Source organism: Pristiophorus japonicus, chromosome 7 (assembly GCF_044704955.1).
Source record: "Pristiophorus japonicus isolate sPriJap1 chromosome 7, sPriJap1.hap1, whole genome shotgun sequence".
NCBI lineage: Eukaryota > Metazoa > Chordata > Chondrichthyes > Pristiophoridae > Pristiophorus > Pristiophorus japonicus.
The window spans coordinates 5,924,324-5,939,488 of NC_091983.1; the positions used below are offsets into that span (position 1 = coordinate 5,924,324).

General features: G+C 46.5%; 1 protein-coding gene across 14 annotated transcripts in view; it reads left to right on the plus strand.

The window, feature by feature from the left end:
• The window catches only part of LOC139267039 (uncharacterized), a 126,579-nt gene that overhangs the window by 79,302 nt on the left and 32,112 nt on the right, over positions 1-15,165 (plus strand). For 13 of the 14 annotated variants that reach the window (XM_070884727.1, XM_070884728.1, XM_070884729.1 and 10 more), the window contains 2 exons: positions 8,974-9,286; positions 13,169-13,256. In XM_070884727.1, the coding sequence (XP_070740828.1) occupies positions 8,974-9,286; positions 13,169-13,256 (401 nt within the window). Of the gene's footprint in view, positions 1-3,539; positions 3,731-8,973; positions 9,287-13,168; positions 13,257-15,165 lie in introns of all 14 variants that reach the window. The other variant, XM_070884737.1, reaches the window with a different exon arrangement.

A 15,165-nucleotide genomic window follows, 5' to 3' on the forward strand; every position in this document is an offset into this window, starting at 1 on the left:
TGCAGACACTGGGGGAGGAGTGGGTGCAGACACTGGGGGTGGGGTTGTTGCAGGCACTGGGGGAGGGTTGGGTGCAGGCACTGGGGGAGGGTTGGGTGCAGGCACTGGGGGAGGGGTTGTTGCAGGTACTTGGGGAGGGTTGGGTGCAAGCACTGGGGGAGGGTTGGGTGCAGACACTGGGGGAGGAGTGGGTGCAGACACTGGGGGAGGGTTGGGTGCAGACACTGGGGGAGGAGTGGGTGCAGACACTGGGGGAGGGGTTGTTGCAGGTACTCGGGGAGGGTTGGGTGCAGGCACTGGGGGAGGGTTAGGTGCAGACACTGGGGGAGGAGTGGGTGCAGACACTGGGGGAGGGGTTGTTGCAGGTACTCGGGGAGGGTTGGGTGCAGACACTGGGGGAGGAGTGGGTGCAGACACTGGGGGAGGAGTGGGTGCAGACACTGGGGGAGGGGTTGTTGCAGGTACTCGGGGAGGGTTGGGTGCAGGCACTGGGGGAGGAGTGGGTGCAGACACTGGGGGAGGAGTGGGTGCAGACACTGGGGGAGGGGTTGTTGCAGGTACTCGGGGAGGGGTGGGTGCAGACACTGGGGGAGGGGTTGTTGCAGGTACTCGGGGAGGGGTGGGTGCAGACACTGGGGGAGGGGTTGTTGCAGGTACTCGGGGAGGGGTGGGTGCAGACACTGGGGGAGGGGTTGTTGCAGGTACTCGGGGAGGGTTGGGTGCAGACACTGGGGGAGGAGTGGGTGCAGACACTGGGGGAGGGGTTGTTGCAGGTACTCGGGGAGGGTTGGGTGCAGGCACTGGGGGAGGGTTGGGTGCAGACACTGGGGGAGGAGTGGGTGCATACTCTGGGAAACACTTGACGCCTTTCTTGGCCATCACTGTTTTCCCCATCGGTGGGAGTAGGCTCAACGGCCGCCAACTTGGGCAGGGTGGGTCTCACGGCGCATGCGCGGCGCTTTGTGGGGGACAAAGTGTGGGCGGGGCGTCAGGGTGTGTATCAGTTTGATTGTTGGGCCAGCCCGGGCTCACCCTATTGGGCCAGCACAAAATGCCCAGTGAGCAGCAGGGAAAATCAGCAGCTGATTGATTTTATTCTCACTCTGCGCACAGCGGGTGCAGAACTGAACTCAACCATGTAAGCTGGAAATGATGAACATCATCGGCCTTTGAATATGGAAAGAGAAATGTTTGTCTTTGGGAAAATATTTCAAACATCGCTGTGACTGAAAAATCACCGAACACACACACACCTGAGTGAGAGTGTTCCCGTGCACTGCCTGTGAAAAGAGCTTCAAGTTATACAGCCTGAAAAAACATCGCACCATTCACAGCGGGGAGAAACTACACGTGTTCTGTGTGTGGACGAGGTTTCAACTGATCGGCCAACCTGGAGAGATACAAGGACACCCGCACCATGGAGAAACCGTGGGAATGTCGAGAATGTGGGAAAGGATTCTGATCTAGTAATACATCATCACAATCACACCAGGGAGAGGCTGTTCACCTGCTCCGTGTGTGGGCAGGGTTTCACTCAGTCATCCAATCTGCTGAAACTCCAGCGAGTTCACACTGGGGAAGTGTGGGAAGGGATTCACTCAGTCATCTGAATTGCGAGTTCACAAGTGACTGCAGGAGTTGGGTCCTATAGTTATTACTGCTGTTAATCGCATCCTGACTGAATCGTGTTCGTTCTGTCAGTTGGGATTTGTTTCTGCTGATGTTAATAACCCCGAAAACTGGGATGGAGTTTAATATTTTTATATTTCAAATAATACAAGGCGTCCATATTTGATATCTCCATGATAAGAGGAGACTACTTGATGTGCTGCTACATTTTGGATCGTTTTTCCTTTCGAACTCTAGATTATTTCAGTTCTCAGACCTTCGGTTACTCTCAGGGACAAGGCCCAATTCTCCACACCTTCCAGGGTAGGGATAGCTAATACGTCCAGGATCACAAAACACAAAACCCAGTCTGTTAATCACTTTCAGCTACAGGACTTAGCGTGTGCCCACAGCATCTCTCTCACCTTCGCTGTGTGAATGAAGCATCACGCCTGCAAAGCTGGTTTCAATTTCAATTTGAATCCACTCAGTAAATGTATTTAAAACAATATATACAGGTAAACTGATCACATCAAATAATTGACAAAGGTTTACAGTCAACAAGATGAACAAGTAAAAACATCATGGCCCAATAACACAGCTCTATACTCACAGGAGAAAGTCTGTTGTCTAAGTTCTCGAATGTTAGTTGGTGAGATGAGAGACTGAATCTCTTTCCACACTCAGCTGGTAAACGGTCTCTCCCTGATGTGTTTCCACCCAACATACATCTGCAACACTGTCCCCACACTTAGAATGTTGAGTCAACTGGACACGAGTCTCACAGGCTAGACGATTGGTTGAAGGTGCATCCACGCACAGAACATGCGTCCTGTTTCTCCCCGCTGTGATTGGTGTTTTTCCAAAGGCTGATGATGAATCCGATGATACTCTCAAATCTTGACGTGATGTTTGGTTAGAGTTTCCCAGCTGTAGATCCTCCCCTTCTACTACCCTGCAAATGGAGGTTACAAAAGTTGTTACTTTAAGTACAGGATAGAAATTTCCACTGTGGTAGGCATCAGAGTCTAGTCCAATCCTGCCCTCAAATGACACCTACACACTTCCCAGTTGAGGTCATTTCCCAGTTGAGGTCATTGGATCGGTATCAAGAGCAGGGACACTGGATAAATTTTACTTATATTTAGCCCAGTGGTACTGAGGACAATTATAACACCTGAATTGCTGACATGGCAGAAATCAACTAACAGCCCAGATCAAGGATCGAACTTGGGAACTTCCCAGTCAGTATTGCAAAGTGTTCTAAAATTTGGGGGATTGGGGGAGGGTTAGAAATAATATTTTGAAACAAATTTTACTCCAGCTTTAAACAAAACCTTTGGCACACTGCACAATTGTGAAGTCTTTCCAAATTCAAGTCAAATGGATCATCACAAAGAGTGAGACATTTTAGAAAGGCACAAGTCCCTGAAATAGACAGCTTTACAATCACTGCACAGTACAGAAGGAAGCAACTGTTAATGGGAGCTTGGTTCGTGAAGTCTGCCGACACTCCGAGATAAACTGGACTGTTCCCTTAAGTATAAATATGCAGAGAAAAGGGAGTCCGAGTCGCTTTAAATATCTGTTCCATTCCCCCAGGTTTGGGAGGAGCAAACGCGCGCGGTCTCCTTATATCCTCACACAGCAAGCACCGCCGGTGGGCTCCCGCAAGGTCCTAACGACCTAAGAAAAAACGCACAACAACTGAAAAGTGCGCACACAAAGTCTTTGCTATGTGTGTGTATATGTGTGTGTGTAAACAAAACAGATCATTCTTAATGTTTGCTAGTGAATTCCACAGAGATAAGCTATTGTCTTCGCCAGTTATTTTCCAGCATTTTCTTTGCTATTATTTACAATGTGATTGCAGAGTGTTTAATACCTGTACCATTTATTGATGACCCATTGTCTTGTGTGCTCTTGTTTAGAAAGTGATGTCACACTGACCATTCCATTACCAAGGTGACCATGTCTGTCCGCAGTATTTAGTGGGAAAGGGGATTAAATCTCACCGAGGATAATGAGCAGTCACCCACCAGTTTCTGCGCTTTATTGTCCAGTGATCACCTCACCATCACACAGAAGCTCCTCAGATTTACCTCAAGTGTGGATGATTAGTGTAAGTGATGTTAAAAATGAAATTGTAGTGGTTAAAGAGGAGTTGGGTTGATGGTTTGAGAGAAATGCGATGATAGAGGAGTTGGGGTGAGAGGTTGGAGAGTAGGGGTGAAAGAGTAGTTGGGGAAGGGGAGTTGGAGAGTAGGGGTGCAGAAGGTGCATGAGTGAGGGGGATTTACTGCCCATTAATTGCCTTTGTTCAACTATGATGGGATTTATCTTTACTTTAAACTGTTTTGTATGGTGTGTTTCACTGAAGTTAGATGCGGGGCTGCAGTTCCTTCCAGGCACTGGGCTGTTTCTGGTGAATTAATGTGGGCAGTGTTAATTGGGAATAGATTTAAGTGGGATCATTCTGTGCTGAATGCGTTGCTGGGCTGCGGGTTTTCCCTCAGTCCCAGTGACGAGGTGTTGTTGACACCAAATCTAGGGACCACTTACATTGTGACACCAAATCCAGGGTCCACATAGATTGTGACTCCAAATCGAGGGACAACTTACACTGAGGCATCAAATTCAGGGACCCTTACACTGAAGCACCAAATCCAGAGACCAGTTACAATGAGACATCAAATCCAGGATGAATTACATCGTGACACCAAATTGAGGGATTATTAATACTGTGACAACAATTCCAGGACCAGTAACACTGAGACTACAAAATTACATAGGATATACGGCACAGAAATGGGCCATTCGGACAAACCAGTCCATGCTGGTGGTTATGCCCTGCTCGGGAATTAGAGAGCCTCAGTATGGGGAATGATCATGCCGGTGAAACCAGCTCTAGTTAGGACGAAAGGTGGGTAATGAATGAAGAGACGATGGAGGCATCAGACGGCGACTGGTGGGGCCGATGACAGATTATTGTCAGAAGCCCTTTTCAGGCAGGCTGATGATTAGATGTAACCAACACAACAAATGTATCCGTCTGTTATTGTCCCAAAATCCCCAAATCAATTGTCACTAATTTATTTTTCTGTGAGAAATGTAGCGATGTGAAAGAAGGGAGGAAATAAGGCTTGCGCAGGAAAGAAGGTTCCTTGAATGAACACATTGTGAGGCTGTTTTTTTGACTCGTCTGTGTGAGGTTAAAAACATGAAATGGAAAAGGGTACGTCCAGTGACATTTATATTGCCAATAGTGCTTTCTAAGTTAATCACTATATCCTAAGCTGAATATCCTATTGACTATCCCAATCACTAATCCCAATCCCAACAAATAACCACTAAACCCTAAACCTACAACTAAACCCAGCCCCTAACCAAGGCTAAAAACATACGAAATATTGGCAGAAGTAAGCCATCTGGCCCCTTGAGCCCGCTCCGCCATTCAATAATATCATGGCTGATCTGATCTTGGCATCAATTCCACTTCCCTGCCCTCTCCGCAAAACCGTTGACTACCCTATCTTTCAAAAATCAGTCTATCTGCAACTTAAATATTTTCACTGACCCAGCCTCCATTGCTCTCTGGGGCAGAGAATTTCAAAGATTCACTCAGAGAGTTGTTAACCTATGCAATTCCCTGCTGCAGAGAGTTGTTGATGCCAGTTCGTTGGATATATTCAAGAGGGAGTTAGATATGGCCCTTACGGATAAGGGGATCAAGGAGTATGGAGAGAAAGCAGGAAAGGGGTACTGAGGTGAATGATCAGCCCTGATCTTATTGAATGGTGGTGCAGGCTCGAAGGGCCGAATGGCCTACTCCTGCACCTATTTTCTATGTTTCTATGTAGAAACAGTCTGAGATCAGTTTAATTAGAGTAAAACACTCGGTCACTGAGAGTAATACCAAAGTGATAATCAAGCGACTATAGAGAGGGGTAATACAATCACTATCACTAATGCAGTATTACTCGGTAAAATAATGGGACTAAAGGCAGTCACGTCCCTGTACCTGAGGGTCTTAAGAGAAGTACCTGGAGAGATAGTGGATGCTTTGGTTATAATCTATCAAAATTCTCTGGACTCTGGGGAGGTACCAGCGGATTGGAAAGCAGCTAGTGTAACGCCTCTGTTTAAAAAAGGGGGCAGAAAAAAGGCAGGTAACTATAGGCCGGTTAGTTTAACATCTGTAGTGGGGAAAATGCTTGAAGCTATCATTAAGGAAGAAATAGTGGGACATATAGATAGGAATAGTGCAATCAAGCACGCAACATGGATTCATGAAGGGGAAATCATGTTTAACTAATTTACTGGAATTCTTTCATGGTGGATAGAGGTGTACCGATGGATATGGTGTATTTAGATTTCCAAAGGCATTCGATAAGGTGCCACACAAAAGGTTACTGCAGAAGATAAAGGTACGCGGAGTCAGAGGAAATTTATTAGCATGGATCGAGAATTGGCTGGCTAACAGAAAGCAGAGAGTCGGGATTAATGGGTCCTTTTCGGGTTGGAAATCGGTGGTTAGTGGTGTGCCACAGGGATCAGTGCTGGGACCTCAACTGTTTACAATATACATAGATGACCTGGAAGAGGGACAGAGTGTAGTGTAACAAAATTTGCAGATGACACAAAGATTAGTGGGAAAGCGGGTTGTGTAGAGGACACAGAGAGGCTGCAAAGAGATTTAGATTGGTTAAGCGAATGGGCTAAGGTTTTGCAGATGGAATACAATGTCGCAAAGTGTGAGGTCATCCACCTTGGAAAAAAAACAGTGAAAGGGAATATTATTTGAATGGGGAGAAATTATAACATGCTGCGGTGCAGAGGGACCTGGGGGTCCTTGTGCATGAAACTCTTTTGGAGTTTACCTGTAAAACATAAACATTAATCGGTGCCACCCGATCTGGATGACACACCAGATATTTACAAGGCCCATTTTTTTTTTTCTTTTTTGTGGTTTTTTTTTGTGTTTTTCTTTTTTTTTTGGGCACTAAATCACTTTTTTTTTCCAGTGCCCCCTATAAAAGGGGAGGGGGACACTAAAAGCACCGGCAATTAAAACAAATTAAACTTTAAAACGTAAAATCAAATTAAAATTTGGTTGCCGGGCGTGATGATGCACTCCAGTCCCTCCGGTGCCCACCTCTCGCGGAAGGCCGCGAGCGTACCGGTGGACACCGCGTGCTCCATCTCCAAGGACACCCTGGACCGGATGTAAGAGCGGAAGAGAGGCAGGCAGTCAGGTTGAACGACCCCCTCGACCGCCCGCTGCCTGGACCGGCTGATGGCACCCTTGGCCGTGCCCAGGAGCAGTCCTACGAGGAGGCCCTCGGACCTACCCGCTCCCCTCCGCACAGGGTGCCCAAAGATCAGGTCCTTGTGCATGAAACTCTTTTTGGTATCCCAAAAAGTTAGTTTGCAGGTGCAGCAGGTAATCAGGAAGGTGAATGGAATGTTGGCCTTCATTGTGAGAGGCATGGAGTACAAAAGAAGGGAGCAACTGTACAGGGTATTGGTGAGGCCGCACCTGGAGTACTGCGTGCAGTTTTGGTCAACTTACGTAAGGAAGGATATACTAGCTTTGGAGGGGGTACAGAGACGATTCACGAGGCTGATTCCGGAGATGAGGGGGTTACCTTATGATGATAGATTGAGTAGACAGGGTCTTTACTCGTTGGAGTCCAGAAGGATGAGGGGTGTTCTTATAGAAACATTTAAAATAATGAAAGGGATAGAGGCAGAGATGGTGTTTCCACTGGTCGGGGAGACTAGAACTAGAAAACATAGCCTCAAAATACGGAGGAGCCAATTTAAAACCGAGTTGAGAAAGAATTTCTTCTCCCAGAGGGTTGTGGATCTGTGGAATTCTCTGCCCAAGGAAACAGTTGAGGCTAGCTCATTGAATGTTTTCAAGTCACAGATAGATAGATGTTTAACCAATCAGGGAATTAAGGGTTACGGGGAGCGGGCGGGTAAGTGGAGCTGAGTCCACGACCAGATCAGCCATGATCTTGTTGAATGGCGGAGCAGGCTCGAGGGGCTAGATGGCCTACTCCTGTTCCTAATTCTTATGTTCTTATGTTCTACCCTCAGAGAAGAAATTTCTCCTCATTTCTGTTTTTAATGAGCTACCCCTTATGCTTAGACTTTGCCACCTATTTCTAGATTCCCTCACAAGAGGAAACAGAGATCAGTGGGGAAGCTAAAGACCTGATAAAGGAAATAGTTAAACAATTATTTTGATGCAAAAAATACTGCAACGTATGTTAGTAACAAGTAATTGTAATCAACTAACCTATCAAAATTAGTAGAGGCAATTACAGAGACCAGAACATTTCAAAGGTGATCACATGCAGTGTGTGTGGAGATCTATTAACCACATTCAAAACTCGTTAAACAATATAGAAAATAACAGATTTCCAGTCTTAAGCAAGATAGTTCCTTCAAGGAACGTCAAATGAGTGTAAAGTAAGACACGCCGGTTCAGTCTATGACACCCACAAGCAGTATACCCAAACAAAGCAAGCTTGGGATTTGATGTGGTAAAAGATGAACTGCGTGAGAAGTGAAATAATCTAGAGTAATAAAGGCCCAAAATGGAAGGGAAGGGAACATGAATTAGTCTCCCGTGCAGCGGCACGGTCCCGGCCTGTATGACCATCAGCAGGTCGGGGCCATCAGAGGGCGCAGTGTGCGGCGGTGGCATTCCATTGCAGGAGGATGATGGCTGCAAAGTCAGGTCGCTAATTGCAGTGCGGGCAGGCACAGCAGGAGGGGCGAAGGAGCGGCAAGAGATTATAGAAGGAAGTGACCGGGGCCCAGGAGAGGCATGAGTCTGGGGCCCGGAAGGGGCGTGGGCCAGGGGCAGCATGGACCATCCCACACTGCTCTTTGTGTGCACGCTCGGTCTGTGCAACAGAGCTGGTCTGCAGTCCTCTGGACCAAGATCTCGCTCTGTCAAGCCCGTGTGGTGGCTGGTGTGCAACAGCCACCACACGTTAAAAAAATCCACCCACAGGCATCTTCCAAGATGTAGTTTGGGATCTGGAATATTAGGTCCTTCATTTAAACACCTGTGTACTCATCCCTTTTTGGCGTGGAAACAAGTCATCCTCGCTTCCAGGGGTTGCCTATGATGATGATGATTATGGAGAAATGAAATATTCTACACACGGTGTTTGAAACAAGCTGATTTATTCAATATTGAGACAGAACACTAATGTGGAGCTCAGGGACAGGGTTATTGGAGCAGCAGAAACAAAGTCCATGTGCCAGAATGAACATGGTTCAGTGCCCAATGGGAGCCCAGTAAATCCGTTCCATTCACTAATGTGGCCATTCCTATTTACCCAGCATTCCCCGCGACGGAGGACGTGCCGAACCCAGACAACAGGGGCCCAGTGCGCAGGCGCGGGATCTAGCTGTGCTTGGAGCATGCGCGCTGCGTGCAATGGCGGAGCGGACACAGTGAACATCTGCTCTGCAAAACAGTCCCTTTTCAGTGGGTCGGAGGGGCGCAATGGACCAGCGGCTAGCCGAGGAGGCTTCGTAAACAACTGGTGCCCACCGGAAGCCCGGAATAATAACCGGAATATCGCGACTGCAGCTTCCGGGCTTTCTCCCGGTCACAGGCCCAGGGTAACGGCGGCCATCTTTGTACAGGAAGGTAAGTTCAGCCCTCCGCCATCTTGATTCAGTCAGCAGCAACGCGCATGCGCAGCCATCTTGGTGCAGGAGCAACGTGAGGTGCGTCAGTGTCTGTTCCCAACCGGTCCTTGTGGGTAAAGCAACAACTTAGTTATTTTCTCCCTCTCCACACCTCGGATTTCTCACCATCTCTCCTAAAGGCGCTGCTCAGTGCTAAGCTACAGACAATTGTAACAGGAAAGCCCCAGAGCTGTTCACTCCCAGGGTTACAATCCCCATGTACAGTCCCAGAGTTATTATCTCATAAGAACATAAGAAATAGAAGCAGGAGTAGGTCATTTGGCCCCTGGAGCTTGCTCTGCCATTCAATAAGATCATGGCTGATCTCCATCATGGAGTCAGCTCCACTTCTCTGCCCGCTCCCCATAACGCTATTCTCCCTTATCGCTCAAAAATCTGTCTATCTCTGCTTTAAATATATTCAATCACGAGCCTTCACAGCTCTCTGGGGCAGAGAATTGCATAGATTGACAATGCTCTGAGCGAAGAAATTTCTCCTCATCTCAGTTTTAAATGGTCGACCCCTTATTAGAAACATAGAAAATAGGTGCAGGAGTAGGCCATTTGGCCCTTCGAGCCTGCACCGCCATTCAATGGGTTCATGGCTGAACATGCAACTTCAGTACCCCATTCCTGCTTTCTCGCCATACCCCTTGATTCCCCCTAGTTGTAAGGACTATAGAAACATATTCTGAGACTATGCACCCTAGTTTACCCTATGAGTGGAAATATCCTCTCTCCATCCACCTTGTCGAGTCCCCTCGTTATCATATGTTTCAATAAAATTACCCCTCATTCTTCTGAATTCTAATGAGTATCAGCCCATCCTATTCAACCTATCCTCATCAGACAACCCCCTCATCGCCGGAATCAACCTCTGAACAGCCTCCAATGCAAGTATATCCTTCCTTAAATACGGAGACCAAAACTGCATGCAGTATTCCAGGTGTGGCCTCACCAATACCCTGCAGCAAGATTTCTCTGCTTTTATACCCTATTCCCCTTGCAATAAAGGCCAACATTCCATTTGCCTTCCTGATCACTTGCTGTACCTGCACACTAACTTTTTGTGTTTTATGCACAAACACCCTCAGGTCTCTCTGTCCTGTTGAACTTTGCAATTTTTCTCGATTTAAATTATCATTTGCTTTTCTATTACTTTTGCCAAAGTGGATAACCTCACATTTTCCCACATTATACTACATCTGATAAATTTTTGCCCACTCATTTAGCCTGTCTATAACCCTTTGCAGATTTTTTGTGTCCTCAATTTGCTTTCCCACCCATCTTTGTATCATCAGCAAACTTGGCTACATTAAACTCGGTCCGTTCTTCCAAGTCATTAATATAGATTGTAAATAGTTGAGGACCCAGCACCGATACCTGCGGCACCCCACTAGTCATCATTTGCCAACCGTAAAATGCCCCATTTATCCCGACTCTCTGTTTTCTGTTAGTTCACCAATCCTCTATCCATGCTAATATATTGCCCCCAACCCCATGAGCTTTTATCTTGTGCAGTAACCTCTTATGTGTCACCTTATCAAATGCCTTCTGGAAATCCAAATACACCACATCCACTGGTTCCCCCTTATCCACCCTGCTCATTACATCCTCAAAGAACTCCAACAAATTTATCAAACTTGATTTCCCTTTCATAAAGCTGTGCTTACTCTGCTTGATTGAATCATGTTTTGCTAAATGTCCCACGACTGCTTCCTTAATAATGGACTCCAGTATTTTCCTTATGACAGATGTTAGGCTAACTGGTCTGTAGTTTCCTGTTTTTTGTATGTCTCCTTTTTTAAATAGAGGCATTACATTTGCAGTTTTCCACTCTGCTGGGACCGCCCCAGAATCCAGGGAATTTTGGTAGATTACAACCAAAGCATCCACTATCTCTACAGCTACTTCTCTGAAGACCCTCAGGTACAGGGACGTGACTGCCTTTAGTCCCATTATTTTACCGAGTAAGACTGCATTAGTGATAGTGATTGTATTACGTTCCTCCCTCTCTAAAGTCGTTTGATTATCCACTTCGGTATTACTCTCAGTGACCGAGTGTTTTACTCTAATTAAACTGATCTCGGACTGTTTTGACATAGAAACATAGAAAATAGGCACAGGAGTAAGCCATTCGGCCCTTCAAGCCTGCACTGCCATTCAATGAGTTCATGGCTGAACATGCAACTTCAGTACCCCATTCCTGCTTTCTTGCCATACCCATTGATCCCCCTAGTAGTAAGTACTACATCTAACTCCTTTTTGAATATATTTAGTGAATTGGCCTCAACAACTTCCTGTGGTAGAGAATTCCACAGGTTCACCACTCTCTGGGTGAAGAAGTTTCTCCTCATCTCAGTCCTAAATGGCTTACCCCTTATCCTTAGACTGTGACCCCTGGTTCTGGACTTCCCCAACATTGGGAACATTCTAAACCCGTCAGGACTTTAAACGTTTCTATGAGATGCCCTCTCATTGTTCTGTACTCCAGTGAATACAAGCCCAGTTAATCCAGTCTTTTTTGATATGTCAGTCCCGCCATCCCGGGAATCAGTCTGGTGAACCTTCGCTGCACTCCCTCAATAGCAAGAATGTCCTTCCTCAAGTTAGGAGACCAAAACTGTACACAATACTCCAGGTGTGGCCTCACCAAGGCCCTGTACAACTGTAGTAACACCTCCCTGCCCCTGTACTCAAATCCCCTCGCTATGAAGGCCGACATGCCATTTGCCTTCTTCACCGCCTGCTGTACCTGCATGCCAACCTTCAATGACTGATGTACCATGACACCCAGGTCTCGTTGCGCCTCCCCTTTTCCTAATCTGTCACCATTCAGATAATAGTCTGTCTCTCTGGGTGAAGAATATGTGTCAGATATTAACTCCTGCACGGTCCCAGCAAACACTCCCACTCCTTCGTCCCTCCGTTATTTCTGCAGGATTGCTTTGTGAAGACGGGCTCATGGAGAGAAACACCCTGCACGGAATGATCCCAATTTGAGCATCTCCAAGGGACAAGGCTCCCAGCTTTAATCATTCTCTTTCCTTTCCCCCCAGGCCCAGTTCCTTTGCTCAGATTCTGATAAAAGTAAATTGGGAAAAGTGCACTTTAATTTTTACAGGCTGAATTAGTGCAGAGTTGCGCATGCGTGGTTCAATCCTGCCCCGTGTGTCGATTTGCAGTGAGCAGAAGAGCGCATGCGCCCTACCTGTGATCACCATTCACTCAGTGATCGGAAGAAGATGGTTTAAAACAGCCGGGAATGGAGAGCCCGCGGCCCCGGGAGCAGCAGCCTCCTTACAGCAGTGCAGCGCTTTGGGAGCATGTCCACAGATGGGCTCAGAGATCGGCATTGAGTCCGGGGGGAGTTCAGGGGGAGTCGGGGGCTGTGTGTAAGAGGCAGAGTGGACCAAGAACCGGTCTCAATGCGTGGTGTGAGTGGGGGAAGGGAGAGGCCATTGTTGGGCGTGTGTCCAGGGTAAGGGAGACAGAATGGGCAGAATCTGCTATTTACAATCATTGCTGCTTTCTCTCTCCAAATCAGTCGTGAATGTTCCTGATTCAGTTCCAATCTCACCGAGTCTGTTGTTCTTGGACAGTGAGCAGTGGAAACACAGCCTGACAGTGAGGATGTGGGGAGTTTCACAAAGTTCAACTATTGCAGGCACCAGGAGAGGAGTGTGGGAGAAGATATTTTAAAGACCGGTTATATTGTTTCGGTGTTTTGAGTTCTCCAGAACCGTGTTACTGGTGATCGAGAGATACAAGCTCCCTCAGATATAATATTCTCCCCCGCGTCCATATCTTAGAACTAATATTGTTCTCATATTATTTTCAGAGCAAAATTCTTCAACCAGCCAGAACAAACGTGATCTTTCCTCCACCGGAACACAAGGAACAGTGCAGGCAGCTCCTTCTCACACACAGTAAGTAGATTATCACTCACAGAGCACAGAGACACAGAACTGGTCTCAATCCTATTGTCACAGACAGCAGAAGCTGTCAGTCCCACAGTGACCCGAAGTGGCAGAGTTACATTGTGAATCTTACAGCCACATGGAGCAGTGGAGTCAGATGCTGTTTCACCATTGAAACAGATCACACACACAGGTACATTAAACACCCACATTCACTTGGCAGGTAGAGCATAAAACAGATGATCACCTATCAGAAAAAATATAATGTATAAACCACACTCGCATATCAGAAGCTGATGGGTACAGAGCAAAATCCATATTAATGTTTCACAATCTGACAGATTCAGTATTTAACCCCCAAACATACCAGAAGATGACAGAATAAAACCCACATTCCCGTACTATAGACTGACAGATACAGTATACAACACACACCCACATATATGAAAGTGACAGTAACAGAATAAAATTCGCACTTACATACCAGAGAGTGACAGGTAAAGTGTAAATCCCATGTGTACATATCGGAAAACTGAAAGGCAGTAAGTAAAATTGTTACTTGCATTGCAGAAACTGACAGGGGCACAGTAATACGTACACGCACACATCAGAAAAATGACAGGTAGAATGCAAAATCTTCACTCGCATATCAGAGAAATACAGGTAAAAAGTAAAATTGATTCTCATGCTCACATACCAGAAACTGACATGTACAGATTATACCGACACTGATATACCAGAAACTGGCAGGTACAGATTATACCCCACACTCACATACCAGAAACTGACAGGGACAGATTATACCCCACACTCACATACCAAATACTGACAGGTACAGATTATACCCCACACTCACATACCAGAAACTGACAGGTACAGATTATACCCACACTCACATACCAGAAACTGACAGGTACAGATTATACCCACACTCACATACCAGAGACTGACAGGTACAGATTATACCCACACTCACATACCAGAAACTGGCAGGTACAGATTATACCCCACACTCACATACCAGAAACTGACAGGTACAGATTATACCCACACTCACATACCAGAAACTGACAGGTACAGATTATACCCACACTCACATACCAGAAACTGACAGGTACAGATTATACCCACACTCACATACCAGAAACTGACAGGTACAGATTATACCCACACTCACATACCAGAGACTGACAGGTACAGATTATACCCACACTCACATACCAGAAACTGGCAGGTACAGATTATACCCACACTTACATACCAGAAACTGGCAGGTACAGATTATACCCCACACTCGCATACCAGAAACTGGCAGGTACAGATTATACCCACACTCGCATACCAGAAACTGACAGGTACAGATTATACCCACACTCACATACCAGAAACTGACAGGTACAGATTATACCCACACTTACATACCAGAGACTGACAGGTACAGATTATACCCCACACTCACATACCAGAAACTGGCAGGTACAGATTATACCCACACTCACATACCAGAAACTGACAGGTACAGATTATACCCACACTCACATACCAGAAACTGGCAGGTACAGATTATACCCCACACTCACATACCAGAAACTGACAGGTACAGATTATACCCACACTCACATACCAGAAACTGGCAGATACAGATTATACCCACGCTCACATACCAGAAACTGGCAGGTACAGATTATACCCCACAATCACACAGCAGAAACTGGCAGGTACAGATTATACCCCACAATCACATACCAGAAACTGGCAGGTACAGATTATACCCCACAATCACACACCAGAAACTGGCAGGGACAGATTATACCCACACTCACATACCAAATACTGACAGGTACAGATTATACCCACACTCACATACCAAATACTGACACGTACAGATTATACCCACAATCATATACCAGAAACTGGC